The 19561-nt window shown below is 43.8% G+C and overlaps 1 protein-coding gene across 3 annotated transcripts in view; it reads left to right on the top strand.

Moving 5' to 3' along the window:
- cacna2d2 (calcium voltage-gated channel auxiliary subunit alpha2delta 2) overlaps positions 1–19561 on the top strand; it is an 839819-nt gene that overhangs the window by 700882 nt on the left and 119376 nt on the right. For all 3 annotated transcript variants that reach the window (XM_008105051.3, XM_008105052.3, XM_062973861.1), the window contains 2 exons: positions 8714–8872; positions 14025–14132. In XM_008105051.3, the coding sequence (XP_008103258.2) occupies positions 8714–8872; positions 14025–14132 (267 nt within the window). The remainder of the gene's footprint in view (positions 1–8713; positions 8873–14024; positions 14133–19561) is intronic.

Below are 19561 nucleotides of genomic sequence, written 5' to 3' on the forward strand. Positions count from 1 at the left end.
AACTGGATTCTTCCCAGACAGATTCTTCCCAGCCAGATCTGGGAACCTTGCACCTGCAAGAGGGTTATGTTCCAGAAGTATGTCAAACAAACACTGAGGCTACATCTCCTGTGTTTTCTCGCCATGAGTTTTGTAAACAACAGAGAGGTTTGGAAGCGGCCTCGCGCAGGAGTGCTAGAATAATTGCTAAGAATTTAGCCAATTAAGCCTGCTTTCCATGAGAATCTTTAAGGAGTCAAACATCTGGTCTCAGAGATTAGCTTTCGTTTCTGGTTCCCAGAGAACTGCTCTCGGCGGGAAAGTTAGACTCTATATAGGTGTTTTACCCGCGGAGTAACTTTGCGGAGTCAATTCGTCAGCCTCCGGAGCGAGTTGTGTCTGGACAGCGCGCTCCGATCCAAGCCTCGTTCCTGTTCAAGCCTTGTTCTTGTTTTCAAGCCTTCGTTCCTGTTTCCCAGCCTTGTTTACCTACGGACCTTGCCTCGCCTTTCAGGACTAAACCTTGCCTTGTTTCACGGATTTTACCAAGTAATTCCACGGATCTTGTTCTTGTTCCTTGTTACCTTGTGCCACGATTCAAGCCTTGTTTTCAAGTATCAAGTTAATTCCTAGCCTTGCTCAAGTTCATGGACTAAAGGACCTTGTCATCTCCCCTCACTTTGCCTGGCAAAGTGAGTGTTTCGGTTATTGGATTACAACTTTGGACCTTAATATTTCATATTGGACATTGTTTCTTTGGACTAATTTTGACCTTTCCTGAAAGGTCTGCTTCTGGACTAACTTTTACATTTGCTTTTATTAACTTTATATATTTCCTTAATAAAGATATTAGATAGAATCTGGCCTCTGCGTATGGTTATTGGTGCTCTGTAGCCTGGGTCGTGACAGTTTGACTCCGCCGCCCTAAGCACCAATTAACCTCGGCCAGAATGTCTACCGGAGCCGGACCTGGACCGGGCGGCCAGCCGATTACCTACACCATCGACAAGGATGAGGTGGACCGAATCCGTGATAAGCTCAATGCACAGGATGGGGAAATAAAGGGTTTGAAGGAACGCGGAATCCGTCTTCCGGCCATGGCGTTGCCAACCAAGTTTACTGGAGAAGCTTCTAAGGTTCATGTTTTCCGTCGCCAATGCCAAGCTTATCTAGAGGCCCGTGCTGCCGAGTTTCCCCAAGAAGACATCAAGGTGGCGTGGGTTTACAGTCTTCTAGACGGGCCAGCGGCCAACTGGGCGACGGCACTGTTCGACCAAGCCTCTCCACACCTAAGATCAGCGCAACGCTTCTTGGACCACCTTAAGGAGACTTGGGGAATCGAGGACAATTTGGAGGCAGCCGGTCACAAACTCCGCCGCCTCTTCCAAGGAGACAGACCCATGTCTCAGTACATAGCCGAGTTCCGAGTGCTGGCCCACAACACCGGCTGGAACGATGTTGCCCTCAGAGGACAATTTCGGGAGGGTCTCAACATTGAAATGCTGGAGGAAATCTCCAAGGTGGATCCTCCCCAAACGCTTGAAGCACTCATCGAACAATGTTTACGGGCTGAAGTCATGATTGCCAACAGGAAACAGTGGGTACGAGGCCAGAGCGGTAGAGCTGGGGCAAAACCCCCCGCTCCCGCCAGCGTTCAGCCGCGTCCAGTGTGGAGACCCCCACCACCATCCCCATACCCCAGAGGGAGCGAGGAGGTGCCGATGCAGTTGGGCAATGTGCGTCCCAGATTAGATGCCGCCGAGAAGGCCCGCCGCCAACGCCTAAATCTCTGTTGGTATTGCGGAAATGGGGGCCACTTCACCAGAGAGTGCCCAGCCAAAGGGAAGCCCGCCGCCCGTCTTGCAGCGGCGTCCTCCACGAAGACGAAGGCGTCTGAGGCGGCTGGCACACAGCCGGCGGGGGAAGCCAACGACCGGGCGTAGAGAGGCTCGCCAACCCGGTCAAGAAACCCATTCAAGAGCCGCCAACCGGGGTCCTGTTCCTTCTAGTGGTCACCTTATGGTCAGCAAAAAGGGGACCCGTCATGATCCACGCCATGATAGACTCAGGAGCTACCAACAATTTCATTGATAGAGAGTATGCCGACTCTCTGGGATTACAATATCATGACTTCAAGAATGCCCGTGTGGTGCAAGCCATCGATGGCCGCCCTCTCAAGACGGGCCCCGTAAGCCAGTGGTCGGAACCCACCAGGATGTGGATAAGGGAACATATGGAAGAGATTTCCTTCTTTGTTACTGAGGTTCCCCATTTCCCTGTGATTTTGGGGATTCCATGGCTGACACTTCACGACCCAAGCATCTCCTGGTCCAACAGAGAACTGCAGTTTGCTTCAAAGTACTGCCAAAACCATTGCCTCGTAGCCAAGGTCTGCCATGCCACAGACACCGAGCCCATTATCACCTTGCCAAAGAAGTACTCCGAGTATTGGGATGTATTCAATGAAAAAGAAGCCGAAAAATTACCCCCACATAGACCTTATGACTGTGCCATTGACTTGGTGGAGGGGGCCCCGATCCCGCGAGGGCATCTCTACTCCCTGACTGAACCAGAGCAAGAAGCTCTCAGGGAATTCATAGAGACAAACCTTCGCAAGGGATTCATCAGACCCTCTCAATCCCCAGCCGCCTCCCCAGTGATGTTTGTGAAGAAGAAGTCAGGGGAATTACGCTTGGTGGTGGACTATAGAGCATTGAACAATATCACTAAGCGGAACAGCTATCCCCTGCCCTTAATCTCGGATCTACTAGACCGACTTCGAGGAGCCAAGGTCTACACCAAGCTGGACCTACGGGGGGCTTATAATCTAGTTCGCATCAGAGAAGGGGACGAGTGGAAGACCGCCTTCCAGACTAAATTCGGATTATTCGAGTCCCGAGTTATGAATTATGGTTTATGCGGAGCTCCCGCAACGTTCCAGCATTTTGTCAATGACATTTTTCAGGACTATCTAGATCGGTTCTTGATCATCTACCTGGACGATTTTTTGGTGTTTTCTAGATCACAATCAGAACATGAGAACCACGTTAAAATGGTGTTACAACGATTGCGGGATCATGGACTTTATGCCAAGCTGGAAAAATGCGCTTTTGATCTACAAGAGGTAGATTTCCTGGGGTACCGCATCTCGCCTCTAGGGCTCTCCATGGACCCGACAAAAGTTTCAGCAGTATTGGAATGGCGGGCGCCAACCAACAAGAAAGAGGTGCAGCGATTCTTGGGGTTCGCGAACTATTACCGCAAGTTCATTCCAGATTTTGCCCGCTGGTCTGACCCAATCACCAGCTGCATCCGTGGAAAACAGCCCTTCCGCTGGACTGATCAAGCAGAGAAAGGGTTCCAGCAACTAAAGAAATTATTCACATCCCAGCCAATCCTTCAGCATCCAGATCCTGAAACCCTTTTTGTGGTGCAAGCGGACGCCTCTGATGTGGCAATTGGGGCTGTGCTCCTACAACCGGTGGGAGATCACCTTCATCCTTGTGCCTATTATTCTCGTCAACTAACCGCACCAGAGAGGAACTATACCATTTGGGAAAAAGAACTATTAGCCATAAAGGCAGCTTTTGAAACTTGGAGACATTGGCTAGAAGGGGCCAAATTTCCCATTGAAGTCCACACTGATCATCGGAATCTAGAACATCTAAGAACTGCCCGCAAGCTAAATCAGAGGCAGCAACGTTGGGCTTTATTCTTTGAACGTTTCAACTTCCAGATTCATTATGTGACCCCAGCCCAAACCAAGCAAGCAGACGCCCTGTCACGTAAACCGGAATACGCTGCAGGACGCAAGGAGACCTTTGAATCCCAACTACTACAACCCGAGAACTTTGCCACGCTCACAGTGGGGAACACCAAATCCACTCCCATTGATTCAACTCCCTCTACTCCAGGACCCATCTGTGCTCAAGAAATCAGGGCTAGTCAGCAAGCAGATGCCTGGACGCAGGACCAACTTCGTCAAGGTCTGCATTTTCCCTTTTCGCTTAAAGATGGACTGCTTTGCTATAGAAATCATGTTTATATCCCACCCGGACCGGGCAGGGAAAAAGCACTTCGTCTGTGTCATGACTGCAAACCAGCAGGGCATTTCGGACTATTTAAAACCATGCATCTGATCCTAAGAGATTTCTGGTGGCCCAAGATCCGCAAAGATGTGGAAAAATACGTCAACACCTGCCCAGTATGCCAGCGCTCCAAGATAAGAAGGGAGAAGCCCTCAGGGCTTCTACACCCCCTTCCTACCCCATCTCGCCCATGGGAAATAATTTCTGCGGATTTTATCACTGACTTACCACCTTCCTGTGGATTCACCACGATCCTAGTGGTGGTGGACCTTTTCACCAAGTTAGCCCATTTCATTCCCTGTGAAGGCCTTCCCACGGCCCAAGAGACTGCAGATTTATTCCTCCAACATGTTTTCAGACTACATGGATTGCCCAAGAGTTTGGTCACAGACCGTGGATCCCAATTCACCTCTCGTTTCTGGAAGGCACTACAAAAACTATTGGGCATAGACTCTCGTTTATCTTCAGCTCATCATCCCCAAACGGATGGGCAAACGGAGCGCACCAATGCCACTTTGGAACAGTACCTTCGCTGTTATGTAAACTACCAACAGGACAATTGGGCTTCTCTGTTACCACTGTCGGAGTTTGCCTACAACAATGGAGTCCAGGCTTCTACAAAAGAAACGCCGTTCTTTGCAAACTACGGCTTTCATCCACGTTTTTTTCCCCCTGTCATTGAAACTTCAGAAGTTCCCGCAGCAGAAGATTGGCTGCAGGAACTCACAGCGGTGCAACAACTTTTGCTCCAACAACTGGAACAAGCCAAGGAGGACTATAAACGTCACGCGGACAAACATCGCCAGCCGGGCCCCGAAATCAAGGTAGGAGATCGGGTTTTTCTGTCCACTCGCTTTTTGCCCTCCCATCGCCCTTGCCGGAAGTTAGATGCCCGTTTCATTGGCCCCTATCCAGTGGTGGCGCAATTAAACCCCGTGACTTTCAAACTCCAACTTCCGCGTTCAATGCGCATTCACCCAGTGTTTCACCGCTCCCTGCTCCTTCCGGCGGATGGTGTGCGGCCAGATGTAGACCGGCCGGCCCCCGTCCCTATTTTGGTGGATGGGGAGGACGAGTTCGAGGTTCAGGACATTTTGGATTCTCGCTTTCACCGCCGCCGCCTGCAATATCTCATTGACTGGGTGGGTTTTGGCCCTGAGGAACGCTCTTGGGAAGACGCCTCCACAGTCCATGCTCCTGATCTAACCCGTCGCTTTCATCAGACCTATCCCGCCAAGCCACGACCTCGCGCCTCGGGGAGAGAGTCCCAGTTTGGGAGGGGGCTTGAGGAGGGGGATAGTGTGATGACCCATGGGCCTTGTAGTCCTGCTCATGACATTGTGATGCCTGATGAAGAAGAAAACTTGGGTTTTTTACCTTCCCAGTCAGAACTGGATTCTTCCCAGACAGATTCTTCCCAGCCAGATCTGGGAACCTTGCACCTGCAAGAGGGTTATGTTCCAGAAGTATGTCAAACAAACACTGAGGCTACATCTCCTGTGTTTTCTCGCCATGAGTTTTGTAAACAACAGAGAGGTTTGGAAGCGGCCTCGCGCAGGAGTGCTAGAATAATTGCTAAGAATTTAGCCAATTAAGCCTGCTTTCCATGAGAATCTTTAAGGAGTCAAACATCTGGTCTCAGAGATTAGCTTTCGTTTCTGGTTCCCAGAGAACTGCTCTCGGCGGGAAAGTTAGACTCTATATAGGTGTTTTACCCGCGGAGTAACTTTGCGGAGTCAATTCGTCAGCCTCCGGAGCGAGTTGTGTCTGGACAGCGCGCTCCGATCCAAGCCTCGTTCCTGTTCAAGCCTTGTTCTTGTTTTCAAGCCTTCGTTCCTGTTTCCCAGCCTTGTTTACCTACGGACCTTGCCTCGCCTTTCAGGACTAAACCTTGCCTTGTTTCACGGATTTTACCAAGTAATTCCACGGATCTTGTTCTTGTTCCTTGTTACCTTGTGCCACGATTCAAGCCTTGTTTTCAAGTATCAAGTTAATTCCTAGCCTTGCTCAAGTTCATGGACTAAAGGACCTTGTCATCTCCCCTCACTTTGCCTGGCAAAGTGAGTGTTTCGGTTATTGGATTACAACTTTGGACCTTAATATTTCATATTGGACATTGTTTCTTTGGACTAATTTTGACCTTTCCTGAAAGGTCTGCTTCTGGACTAACTTTTACATTTGCTTTTATTAACTTTATATATTTCCTTAATAAAGATATTAGATAGAATCTGGCCTCTGCGTATGGTTATTGGTGCTCTGTAGCCTGGGTCGTGACAGAAATAAAGAAATGATCTAAATTATATCCCAGCAAGATGCAAGGGACACCAGATTCAAATCCCTATTCAGTGATGAAAATTACTGGATGACTTTGGGCCATGCAGCACCCCTCAGCCTAGACTTCCTGACAGGGTATTTGTGAAAATAGACGAGATGCCCATGAGTGCTGTCCTATGTTCTTAGGTGAACAGAAAGATAATAAGTGGATGGCATGGTAGGCAGAGGACATTATCACTTTCCAAAAAGTTTTGTTCTCAAATACCTATTTTAATACAGAATATTTTGAAGGTTAATATTCAATTTAGGCCTGAACTGTTTTTATTAGAATTGATGGATGAGCAAATGGGAGGAAATATGGAAGGCTACCATGATGTATTACCACTCCAGCAAGATTGGTATATGCACAAAAATGGAAGAACACATTAATTACAACAAAAGGAGATTGGCTGTTAAAACTGAATTATTTCATTGGAAAGGATGAATTATCTGATTTGGTTAGGTGACAAATAAGTGACATTTTTGAGGCACAGAGAACCCTTGGTTATCTCTTTGGATAATGAAGAACATAAATGATAACTGAACATAAATGATAAATGAAGAACATAATGATAACTATAGATTATAATAACCAGTAGGTTTGAATTGCTAGAAAATGTGTACAAAGCATTTCTTTGTTAGCTGGAGAAGTAAGATTTCATATATTAAAGTTCATAGCCATAAAGAAAATTGGAAGTCATTGTAATCTTTCTCTTTTTTCCATTTAAATGTGCTCTCCCCACCCCCCCGCACCCCCTCCCCCCCCCCCCCCCCCGGTCTTCTCTATTTCTTCCCTTTTCCTTTTCTTCTATGTATATTTGGGAAACTTTTGATTATGTGTGTGTGTGTGTATAATACAAAATGCATATCCTCATCATATCAAGAAGCAGTTGTCTATGGCTTATCATTCCTACTAGGATATTTACACAAAGAGCCAGGTGCTCTTTGCTACTTTTACAAATATGCACCTCCTTCCAGGCTCCCTTCTTTCCCAATTGAACCTGGGTCAACACATCTGCATTTATCTTTTCAGTTGGAGCCCCTGGTGGTGCAATGGGTTAAACCCTTGGGCCAGCAGGACTGCTGACCAACAGGTCCGTGGTTCAAATCCTGGGAGAGCGGGTGAGCTCCTTGTGTCAGTCTCCCACAAGGATCGTAAAAACATCAAAAACATCCGGGAGTCCCCTGGTCAATATCCTTGCAGACAGCCAATTCTCTCACACCAGAAGCGACTTGTAGTTTCTCAAGTCACTCCTGACATGCAAAAAATCTTCTCAGTTTAGAAATTTTCAGTGGTTTCAATTAGAAAGTATGGATTGTGAGCAAGTTATTGGAGATGTGCATGTGTGTGTGTGTGTGTGTGTGTGTGTGTGAGAGAGAGAGAGAGAGAGAGAGAGAGAGAGAGAGAGAGAGAGAGAGAGATTTTGTCTGAAAGACAGATTGTCTCTGTCAGCAGTACCAATGCCCTCCACACTTTGCTTCACTTGTCTTCTTAACTGTCTGAAGATGATTATATTTATTTATACCCCACTTTAGATCAAAAGCAACTCAAATGATTAAAAACACTGTAATTCAAAAGCTACAACATATCAGTGGAGACCTGAATTTGCTTAGAGGGTTAAGAAAGTCTTGGCTTTGAATATTTTGCAAAATATTTGGTGTCTTATTATTTCAGATACTATTTCATTATTACATTTTTAATCCTACTTTTCCACTCAAAGTGGCTAACAGACAACTAAAAAAATTAAAAAATTAAAACCTTCAATATTAATTTTGAAATTAAAGTGAAATTGAATTGAGATAAAAAATTAATTAAAACCATAAACAATAATAATAAATATATGCATTTTATCCTTTGCCACTAATCTGTATTTTAGATCCAGAAAGAAAGAGAAGCATAGATATTTTAAATTAATAAATGATGATATTATTATTATTTCAAACCTCTCTCTGTATAGGATTGTGGCAGATAACAACCGATTAAAATACAGCAACAAATAGGCACATAACATAGTTTAAAAACATGATTAGTAATTGAAAATACATAATCATTTAAAAGAGCATAACATCATTTAAGAAGCGTACACATTTTAAAAATCCATTCATAATTTGAAAACTCATAACAAAAACCATCTGGACAGGCCAGCCGGAAGATATTAGTCTTTAATGTTCTTTTAAAGTCAAGACAGTGTATCCAGCTGTCAAATCTCTTCCAGCAGATAATTTCATAATTTGATGGGTTTATCTTGGGAGCAGATAAAGTTCATGACTTTTCCATTGTCTCTTTTTACCCATCCTAATTCATTTTAAATTCTCTGTTTTCTGCTTTCCAGTTTAACCAAAAGGCACAGGCCGTATCCTGCTTCACTCATTTAGTCCAGGCAAATATCCGCAACAAGAAGGTCTTCAAAGAGAAAGTGGAAGTAATGGAGGCTCGGGGAACCACCGACTACAAGGCAGGCTTTGAGTTTGCCTTTGAACAGCTGCAAAATGTAAGCATTAAGTCTAAATCCTGAAAGGGAACTTAGGGTAAATCTATACAGTAGAATCAATCCAGTTTGACACTATTTTAACTGCTATGGATCCTGGGAGTTTTAGGATGACAAGGCCTTTAGTCTTCTCTGCCCAAGACCGCTGGTACCTCACCAAACTATGTCTCCCATGATTCCACGGAATTGAGCAATGACAGTTAAACTGGTGGCAAACTCAATAATCCTACACTATGTAGATGCACCCTAAGAGGAGAGGGTATCTGAAAATCAAATAGGATACTTGCAGGAGAATGTGGGGCTATAGAAACAGGATCAAAGTCTTAAATTATGCCAAAGATGTATCTGTCACCAGTGTCTTGGTGGTGTTTTTCCATGTGGGAAATATAATGAGTAGGAAATCCCACTTCAAAATCCAGAGACGTAACACAAATGGCTCCACTCCTGAAGCAGCTGTTTTGGAGGTGGGTATGTTGCAAATACATCTAAACATATCTGACAATGTAAGTAGCTTGGTCTTAAGATGTCTGAGAATCAGAGAAACTTCCTGGCATTTGAGGATAGTTGGTGCGTCTCATTTTCTCACAGCCCTGATCATATATTATCATGTAACCCATTTCCCAGTTTCTTCCTGATTCAAAATCATAGAAAGTATAATAAGAAAGACTTATCCACTAGTTTATGTCAGTGGAACAGTTGTATACTGTGAGCTGGAACCATAAACATCCAGGTTCAAATCTCTACTAAACCATGAAGCTCATGGTGTGTCCTTACACCAGTATGTAGCCTTCACTCTAGCCTGTCTCATAGGATTCTTGTGTAAACAAAATGGGACAGGGAAACCGTAAGAGGGAGGTGGCTAAAATATTCTGCTGTGTTCACATGGGAATGTGTTCATGCATGCACGTGCGCACACTACAGAGAACATTTATAAGTTTGACTTCATAGTGCTGTGTCCATTTTTTCAGTGTTTTCTGAAGGCTGTGGGTTCAACTCCAGGTTTACCCCACAGTATTTCCTTCCTTTCTTTTACCAAACATGTGTTGATAATATCTTCCTTCAGCAACAATAGTGAGCTATTTCACCAAGAAGAGACTTTTTTTTCATTAGCTAGACAAATGTATTATGGCAGCCACAATGCCCTTGCTTTGCTTTGTTTTTCTGGGCACACTCACTTTCTCAGCTTCTCAGCCACTGCTCTTTTTTTCTTCTTCTTTTCACCTGTTTCTGCCTTCAAAGGCAAATTATAGTAAGAATTCTTCCCCAGATCCAAGCCTATCGAAAGATTGGCTCTGATAAATTTGAAAGTGTCAAGAGGCATTCAAAATACCAAATAGACATCACAAGGGAGTAGTACCTTTCTGTTTCTTTCAATATGTATTGTACACCAGATTGTTGTTGTGTGTTGTTTTTCTTATGACAGGCATCAGAAATAAAAAGATTCTGCACAACACAGAATTAAATGCAACTGAATTCCACCCTGATGTCACTATCCAGACTCCCAAAAATTCAAGATGTCTGATTCAGAGATTACAAAATTCCCCATAAAACTTTTTTCCAAAAAAGCCTGCTAGCCCATGAAGCTAACAAAGATGATTTCTGAGTTCTCAAAGCCATCAAAGCCTTATAAACACCTTATACATTCATTTATAAGTTGTCTTATAGAGTTCTACCCCATTCTGTTTTCCCTTCATGACCAATCTTGTGATATGGGTTGCCTAAGAAATCATAACTGATTAAAAGGAACCCAGTGAGGGTCATACTAGCCATTAAGGGTTGTGTTCTCTCTGTGAATCTTACAATGAGATTTTCTCAGAGGAAATGTACTTTACCATAAAGCAATTTAAGTCCTTGTTTATTTTCAATCACAAAAGAAAACACATTAAATGCAAGGTGTGTAGGTTAGGAAAAGCATATGTTACTTTAAGGAATACTTCTTCCAAGTATAGGGTAAGCCATGCAATGTAAGCCTCTGAGTTGTATGGCAATTTGAATCTGAGTCTCCTCATCATAATTATACACTCTAGCCCAGGAGTCCCCAAACTAAGGCCCGGGGGCCACATGCTGCCCATCAAAGCCATTTATCTTGCCCCTGCAGTGGGAGCTCCCTCCTCCTCCGCCGAGGAAGGTGCGTGAGGCGTGGGGTAGGAGGGAAAGGTGCGCACCTTTCCCGTCTCCTCCCTCGCCTGGTGCGTGCCTTCCAAAGCTTTGCTTGTTTATAATGGTATTTTAATTATTATTTAAATAATAATTAATTATTAAGGGGTGCTTTGCTAGTGCTTTTGGTGCACAAAGGTAAAAGGAAATTGGACTAAATGGGCCAAGGGGTCTCTTCCAACCCTCTTTATTATTTTTATTATGATTATGATTAACATTGAGGCTGTATTTATTCCCTTTTTTTAAACTTCAAAATAAGATATGTGCAGTATGCACTGCATAGGAATTTTTTCATAGTTTTTTTTTTAAAACTATAGTCAGGCCCTCCAACGGTCTGAGGGACCGTGAACTGGCCCCCTGTTTAAAAGGTTTGGGGACCCCTGCTCTAGCCCATAGGCAAACTTATTTACCTTGGGGCTGCAGGGCAGGAGGGGGCAGGGCAGGGCTGGGGCTACTTGTCCCATCCTTATGTTGGGAGGAAGACGGGACACGTGGCAACTGCCGTAATCCACCTTCCCATCCTCCTCCCCTGATCCTTGGGCTGTCCTCTTGGCATTATGCTGGGAGGAAGGAGAGACAGGCAGCGACTGAGTGTGCTCCAGAGGGCTCTCAGCTGCCACGTGCCTTCCTCAAGCCAACCTCCCAGCATAAGGATGGGATCACTCATACTGTCCTTATGCTTGGGAGGAGGGCGAGACACGTGGCTGAGAGCACTTCAGAGGGCTCTCAGCTGCTAGGTGCTTTCTTCCCCCATCTTTTTGGCATTAGGATGTGGCAGAACACCATGTCCTTATGCCAAGAGGACAAGGAAAATGAGGTAAGTGCCCAGGAGGCCGCATCCGGCCCCCGGGCCTTAGCTTGCCCATGTCTGCTCTAACCACACCACATAACTTTTGTCCTGTTTTCTGGGAGGGAATGCCAAAAAGAGACGACATTCTTCTATCATGATCATGTCATCTCTGAAAATATATATTGTTGTTGTTTGCTGTCAAGTCAACTTTGACATATGGCAACCCTATGAATGAGAAAACTCCAGTAATCACCTGCCCTGCTCAGGTCTTGCAAAGTCAGGGTTATGGCTTCCCGGATTGAATCAATACAGCTACAGTATAGTATACCTCTTTTCCTATTGCCACTTACCACATTTTCTAATGAGTTGTGTCATCTCATAATATGCCTCAAGTATGACAGCTGCAGGTTAATCACTTCCAGAAAATGTCTGTTATAGCATTATTTTCCCAGTACTGTTTGTCCCACTGACACAAGTACTGTAGTACACGGGGACAAGATCATCAGTATTACCCTCATAACAATGTGTGGCCCTTGATAATAAATGAGCAAATAGGGCATGGGTGCTCCATATCCCTCCCTGGATACATGAAAAGCTTCAGCAGCTGATACTTAAGTTTTAGTGGAAGCAGCTGCCTCTTCCATTTCATTACAAAGTTAGCAGGGCCCATCTGAAAGGACTCTGATCAGACAGTCTACAGTGACGTTGGACAAAATAAAGATGAATAGCCCTATTAATCGCTGAGCGGTAATAGCCACAACATAATTTCCGTCCCGACAGCCCCTCCTTCTCCCTGTTCATCTGTACCACCTTCACCCCTGGAGAAGCAGCTAAAGAAAACAGATTCTTCACTGCCACTTTCTTGGACTGAAGAGGATGGGAGGGGGACAAGAGGAAGCTAGCTCTAGGGATGACTAATTTCCGCATACACCTGTATACATAATATGTGTGTAGAAATGCATGTCTATCTTTTGCTGTTCTCACTTAGCAGTAAAGAAATATTCACTAGTTCATTCTTACACACACACACATACTCCTACCATTATTTCCTTACAGATTTACAACCTAATAACTACAGGAAAGGAGATTCCACCTGAACATCAGGAAGAACTTCCTCACTGTGAGGGCTGTTCGGCAGTGGAACTCTCTCCCCCGGACTGTGGTGGAGGCTCCTTCCTTGGAGGCTTTTAAGCAGAGGCTGGATGGCCATCTGTCGGGGGTGCTTTGAATGCGATTTCCTGCTTCTTGGCAGGGGGTTGGACTGGATGGCCCATGAGGTCTCTTCCAACTCTACTATTCTATGATTCTATGATTCTAATAGGCTCTTCAAATGCTCTGACATTCCTATGAGTTAGGAGGCAACTTCACACTGAGAGGTTTATCTATAGAAGTATGTGTATAACATGTTCTCTGTCAATGTGTGATAAATGCATATATCAGTATTTGAATGCATACAATGGGATGTGGCTCCCCTCCATAAATATGTGGCATAAACTAATATGTGCATGCCAGTTTTCCCACTCTTATTTTTTTTTCTTGCTTCACACAGGAAAAGGTAATGCTCCACAGCACAGTGAGCCAGCCATATCTGCAAGGGTTCAGCTCCAGGTCCCATCATAGATACATAAAAATATGGATGGTCATGCCCTGTATTATTCAGTGGCAGAGTTGTTAATTGATAAGCATTAGTATGTCCACATTCACATCACCTCCATTTACTGATACAGGGAACAACAATCTCTGGTAACTGGAAATCACATATCCAGATTCCACAGATCCAAAGGGCACATTCTTCTCTGAAATAAAATTCATTCAAGTCATTCTCTTTCTAATACACATATAGTCATACACTCTTTTTTTAAACATTGCCTACAGACAGATAATTCCTCTTAACAATATGATCACAATTCTGATCTTGCCTATTCAAGTTTTAGTTTAACCAACAGGTAATAAATGTATCAGAGCCAGTGTGGTGCAGGGATTTCAGATTTGGACTATGAATCTGGAAACCAATGTTCAAATTTTGACTCAGCTATGAATATCCATTAGATGACGATGGAGAAGACACATACTCTCACTCTTGTAGGGAAGCAATGATAAACCTCTGAATCAATCTTGCCTAGAAAACCTAATGATGAAGTTATCATAAGCTGGAATTGATTTGAAGGTTCATTAACAACAACAATAAATGTTGCTTCTTTTTTGCAGTCCAACATCAGCAGAGCCAATTGTAACAAGATGATCATGATGTTCACCGATGGAGGAGAGGATCGGGTTCAGGACGTGTTTGAGAAGTATAACTGGCCCAACAAGACTGTGAGTGTTCATCTTGCATCCTAAAAACAAGCCTGCCGCTCTGGCTACTTTTCTTCTAGCATTTCCAACTTAGCACCAGCTCACTGTCCTACTAGTGGTGTGCCAATATTCTTTCAAGGCATTGTTCATGTGTTACATTTCAGTGACTTGTTAAGTGGGGACAGGTAGTGTTAATTCAAGTAGCAGCAATGAAAAAAGTATCATTAAAAAAGAAACTGAAAGTAAAACTGCAAATGTCATATTGGCCTTTCATAAAGGTGTGATCACACTTGGTTGGAATATATGTACAGTCTGATCACCATATTTAAAAAAGTTATTGTTGAGCTCAAAAAGATGCTGAAAAGAGCATCAGAAATCATTAAAAGCAATTTAGCACCTGTGGGATTTACTACCACAGGGTGTAATTTTGGCTGCCAACTTGGACAATTCTAAGAAGATATTTCACACATTCGTGGAAGATAGGCTTGTTAGTGGTTGCCACTTATGATGGCTATATTGTCTCCCCAATATCAAAAGCAAAATTATTCTCAGTGTCAGTAGTTGGGCAAAGTGCTTTTGCACTTATGTCCTGCCTATGAGCTTCTCATAGGCAGCTAACTGGCTGGCCACATCCGAACAAAATGATAAATTAAATGGGCCTATGATCTAAACCAGCAGGGTTTTTTATGTTTTTCAGGAGCATCTGAATATAAAATGGCATTCATAATTTAAGCAAGAACAAAAAGTACTTAAAACAAGAACAGAGGTGGAGGTTTGTAAAAATAAATGCAAAAATAGCATTTTCTCTTAGCTAAAAATGTAAAGCATTTCTGTGCCAAGATGTATGGCCCAACTCTTAGCCAGAAATGGTATTGATTCAGGCCACTGTAACTTGTTCGTTATGAAGAAAATTACCATGCCATTACAGATAAGTGTTTTTCTCCCTCTGGCAGTGAAAAAACAAAACAGGGCTCTTCTCCACAGCATCTGATACGTTAATTACAAAATGGCCCCATGCAGCTGCTTACAAGGCAGGAAGGAGGCACCATGCTCTTTTATAAGAAAAGAACGCTTGGCTGCCAGTTTAGCTAAGGACGTCACCATGAGTCACAGTTTTATTTTTAACCAACTCAAAGTCATTTAGTTGCATTCCGGATTTGACAAAGATAGCTGAAATGGTAATTTCCATTCCATGTGGAAGCTGGTAATGGGAATTAGGTGAAATCCACAAGTTTCCCACTGTCTGCCAGATGTCTCACAAATGCCCCCCTCTGTGTGTGTGTGTGTGTGTGTGTGTAAATGAAAGTTTATTTCTCTGAGTTCATCTACACTGTAGAATCAGTATAGTCTGTCATCACTCTAACTGACATAGCTCAATGCTATGGATTCTAGTTTTGCAAGGTCTTTAGTCTTCCCTGGCAAGGAGTGCTGGTGTCTCACCAAACTACAAATCCCAGGATTCCATAGCATTGAGCCATAAGTGCTAAAGTGGTGTCCATCTGCATTAATTCTATAGTGTAGATGCACCCTCAGCCTGGAAGCTTTGCCTCTGAGAGGATTATGCTACATAAAATGGCTCTGTGTTGGCCAATGTAAATACACTGCTGTTAAGTGCCTTCAAGTACCTCCGATTTATATGCCTCTACCATAGACCCTCAGTGGCTCAGCGGGTTAAACCACTGAGCTTCTGAAGTTGCTGACCAAAAGGTTGAGGTTCGAATCCAGGGAGCAGGGAGCTATTAGCCGCAGCTTCTGCCAACCTAGCAGTTAAAAAACATGCAAATGTGAGTAGATCAATAGGTACTGCTCAGGCAGGAAGGTAATGGTGCTCTACGCAGTCATGCTGGTCACATGACCTTGGAGGTGTCTACGGACAACGCTGGCTCTTTGGCTTAGAAATGGAGATGAGCAGCAACCCCCGGAGTCAGATAAACTAGATTTAATGTCAAGGGAAAACCTTTTCCTAGCATAGGCTGAACTTTTCCTAGGGTTTTCCCAACAAGATTTATTTAGAAGAGCTTTGCCATTGCTGTCCAATGAGCCTGAATGAACATTACTTGCCCATGATCATCCAGTGGATTTCTAGCTGGGATTCAAACCCTGATCCTGATCTCAAACACCACACCATATTTTCTATACATTCTATCACATACAAATAACACAGTATTTTTTAAAACATACGATGTGGGGCAATGTCCAAAGGTCAGATGACATCATAAAATGCATTTTATTGTTCACCTGGGTAAACCGTGATGAGGTTTTTCATCCTGAGTCTGTACCTGAACCCATAAAGGAGATAAAACAGCAGAACTGTGCCTGGATCTTTATACGTGGAATATTATAAATGAATCAGGAAACATGGCCGAACGTGACCAGCTGTGTGACCTGCCTCAGCTCAGTCGCAGGCATGGTGGGAAGTGGCTAACTCCTGCTTTATTGCTAGATTCCGCCTCATTTGATGTGAGCTATTTAGACAGTTGATCTTCCTGCCTGTCTGCTCCCGCACTGAGCCACTGCCCCTTTAATGGGGCGTCTCATACTCCAGCACTAGTTTTATTACCTGCACCGACCTTGAAGTGCCAGGAAAGAAGGTAGACAAGAACTTCCTTTGAAACTTTGCACAATCTGTTGCTACGGGGAAACGTTTGCCTTTCTCAACGCTGCCAGGTTTAGACGAGATTCCATCAGAATTAAGAACATATAGAAATGTCAGCCCACTGGGTGGAAGTACTTAAGTGTCTCGAGATCAAAATAGGCTACCTTTCCGCTACTCTCCACACTTATCTCCTCTCTCCTTCTTTTTGTACAAGTGAGGAAAGAGATGGGTGTGACCTTCTGACACCTTCTGCAGTGCCTGCTCTTATTAAACAAGATTAGAGACTCAAGAATAAGAAGTGGGATACTGCACTAAAGCTTTCCTTTCACTTCCACTTGGAACTAGAATAGTACAGGGAGCTGAAATGCAAAGGGAGGAGGGAACTGCACTTTCTGGCTCATGGATGTCTTGCTACTGTTGTTAGCATTTCATAACAATCCTTCCGTTACTCAGGAAGAGTGCAATTGCCAAAAAGCAACTGCATCTTTAGACTGATTCCTTAGGCACTGAAAATCAGCTTTCCATGTTTGTATCATTTTTCTGAACCCAAAGCATCAGAACATAGCATTATGGCTGGGAGTGAGAAGAGGTTGTTTCCAAATGGGAGCAACCTTTACTAAGATGTGTGGGAAGGAGCTCAGTGTGTTATCTTGTTCTTAGAGAGTCCAGTCTTTTGACAGATAAGGAATTAAATTCTTCTAAGATAATCTGTAGAAGGTATACACAGGCTTCCTGTCAACCTGTTCTGTTTGTGAAGGAATGGGATTTGGTTTGATTCATGCAACTTATCTCATGGCAAGAGCAAGAACAGTATTTTCCACTGCCATAATAAGTTCAAGCAACAGAAGCTGAAGATGCATCTAGACCAGGCATGGGCAAACTTCAGCCCTCCCAGTGTTTTGGATTTGTGGAAGTTGAAGTCCAAAACACCTGAAGGGCTGAACTTTGCTCAAGCCTGATCTAGAGTAATGAAAAAGTTCCCAATTTTGATTTATTTGCTTTTTTTTTTAAACTGATTTGTATGCTGTTTTTCTCCCAGATAAGGACACAAAGCAGTTTCCAGAGAGAGTCAATTTAAACATTCACAATAAAACTGAGGAAACAATTAAAATCATCACAGCACACAGTTCATCTAACCAAACCCTCCCCAGAACAACCATGTTTCATATGAGATTTAGTATAGGACAGGCTGCGAAGCCCAATATATGTTTTTCAAACATCTTTCCCCATCCTGGCACCTTTCATATGTGTGACTATAGCTCCTGATAATTCCTACATACTAGAGGTATTGGTTGTAACAATCCAACACATTAGGAGGAATGAACTGGATTTTACATTACCGGGATTCACTGCATAACAATTCTATGCAGTGTCACCTTTACCATGCAGTGTCCTCCCACTGGAGACCCAGTTGGTGCCACTACTGACTTCATTCCTGAGTCAAGTTTAAACTTGGCTTGTTTGTAAAGCCTTTGTGGTCTGATATCCAAATCTACACATGTACATGTTTTTAAGGTGTTTGAATGTGCTGTACATTGTTTATTATTCATTTAGATTGTTGATGTTGCTGACTTAACATTTTAAGGTCTTTTAAAATTGTTAAAACTGAATTTATTGTATATTCTCATGACATAAATATTTTAGTTACTAATTAATAAATGAAAGCTCCCAAACATGTAGATGATAATGAATGAGGAAAATCGAGAGAAGGTAAGAGACGTTCCTCTCCCAGTGCACTTCCCCAAAATAAGGGAAAGGGTGGAGACAAGAGAGGAAATGAAGTCAGACGCTTTCCTCTGCAGTTTCCTTTCCAAGTTGGGGGAAACAATAATAATAATAAACTTTATTTTTATATCCCGCCCCATCTTCCCGGAGGGACTCGGGGCGGCTCACAACAGGGACAAGCCCGAAACAACAACACAACATATTTGACAAAAACTTAAAACATTTCAACGATACACAAAATAAAATCATAGAATCATAGAATAGTAGAGTTGGAAGAGACCTCATGGGCCATCCAGTCCAACCCCCTGCCAAGAAGCAGGAAATCGCATTCAAAGCACCCCCGACAGATGGCCATCCAGCCTCTGCTTAAAAGCCTCCAAGGAAGGAGCCTCCACCACAGTCCGGGGGAGAGAGTTCCACTGCCGAACAGCCCTCACAGTGAGGAAGTTCTTCCTGATGTTCAGGTGGAATCTCCTTTCCTGTAGTTCGAAGCCATTGTTCCGTGTCCTAGTCTGCAGGGCAGCAGAAAACAAGCTTGCTCCCTCCTCCCTATGACTTCCCTTCACGTATTTGTACATGGCTATCATGTCTCCTCTCAGCCTTCTCTTCTGCAGGCTAAACATGCCAAGCTCTTTAAGCCGCTCCTCATAGGGCTTGTTCTCCAGACCCTTAATCATTTTAGTCGCCCTCCTCTGGACGCTTTCCAGCTTGTCAACATCTCCCTTCAACTGTGGTGCCCAGAATTGGACGCAGTATTCCAGGTGTGGTCTGACCAAGGCAGAATAGAGGGGGAGCATGACTTCCCTGGATCTAGACGCTATACCCCTATTGATGCAGGCCAGATTCCCGTTGGCTTTTTTAGCTGCTGCATCACATCGTTGGCTCATGTTTAACTTGTTGTCCACGAGGACTCCAAGGTCTTTTTCGCACACACTGCTGTCAAGCCAGGCGTCCCCCATTCTGTATCTTTGATTTCCATTTTTTCTGCCGAAATGAAGTATCTTGCAAAATAATGGACAATACATTAAAATCCAAGCAGATAAAATCAGAGTAATTAAAAGCAAACCAGCGGGGACAGGTTTCATAAAGTGCTGTATCATGGAAATGAGTAACAGTGATGAAGTGCCAT

This window comes from Anolis carolinensis, chromosome 2 (genome assembly GCF_035594765.1).
Source record: "Anolis carolinensis isolate JA03-04 chromosome 2, rAnoCar3.1.pri, whole genome shotgun sequence".
Classification (NCBI taxonomy): Eukaryota; Metazoa; Chordata; class Lepidosauria; order Squamata; family Dactyloidae; genus Anolis; species Anolis carolinensis.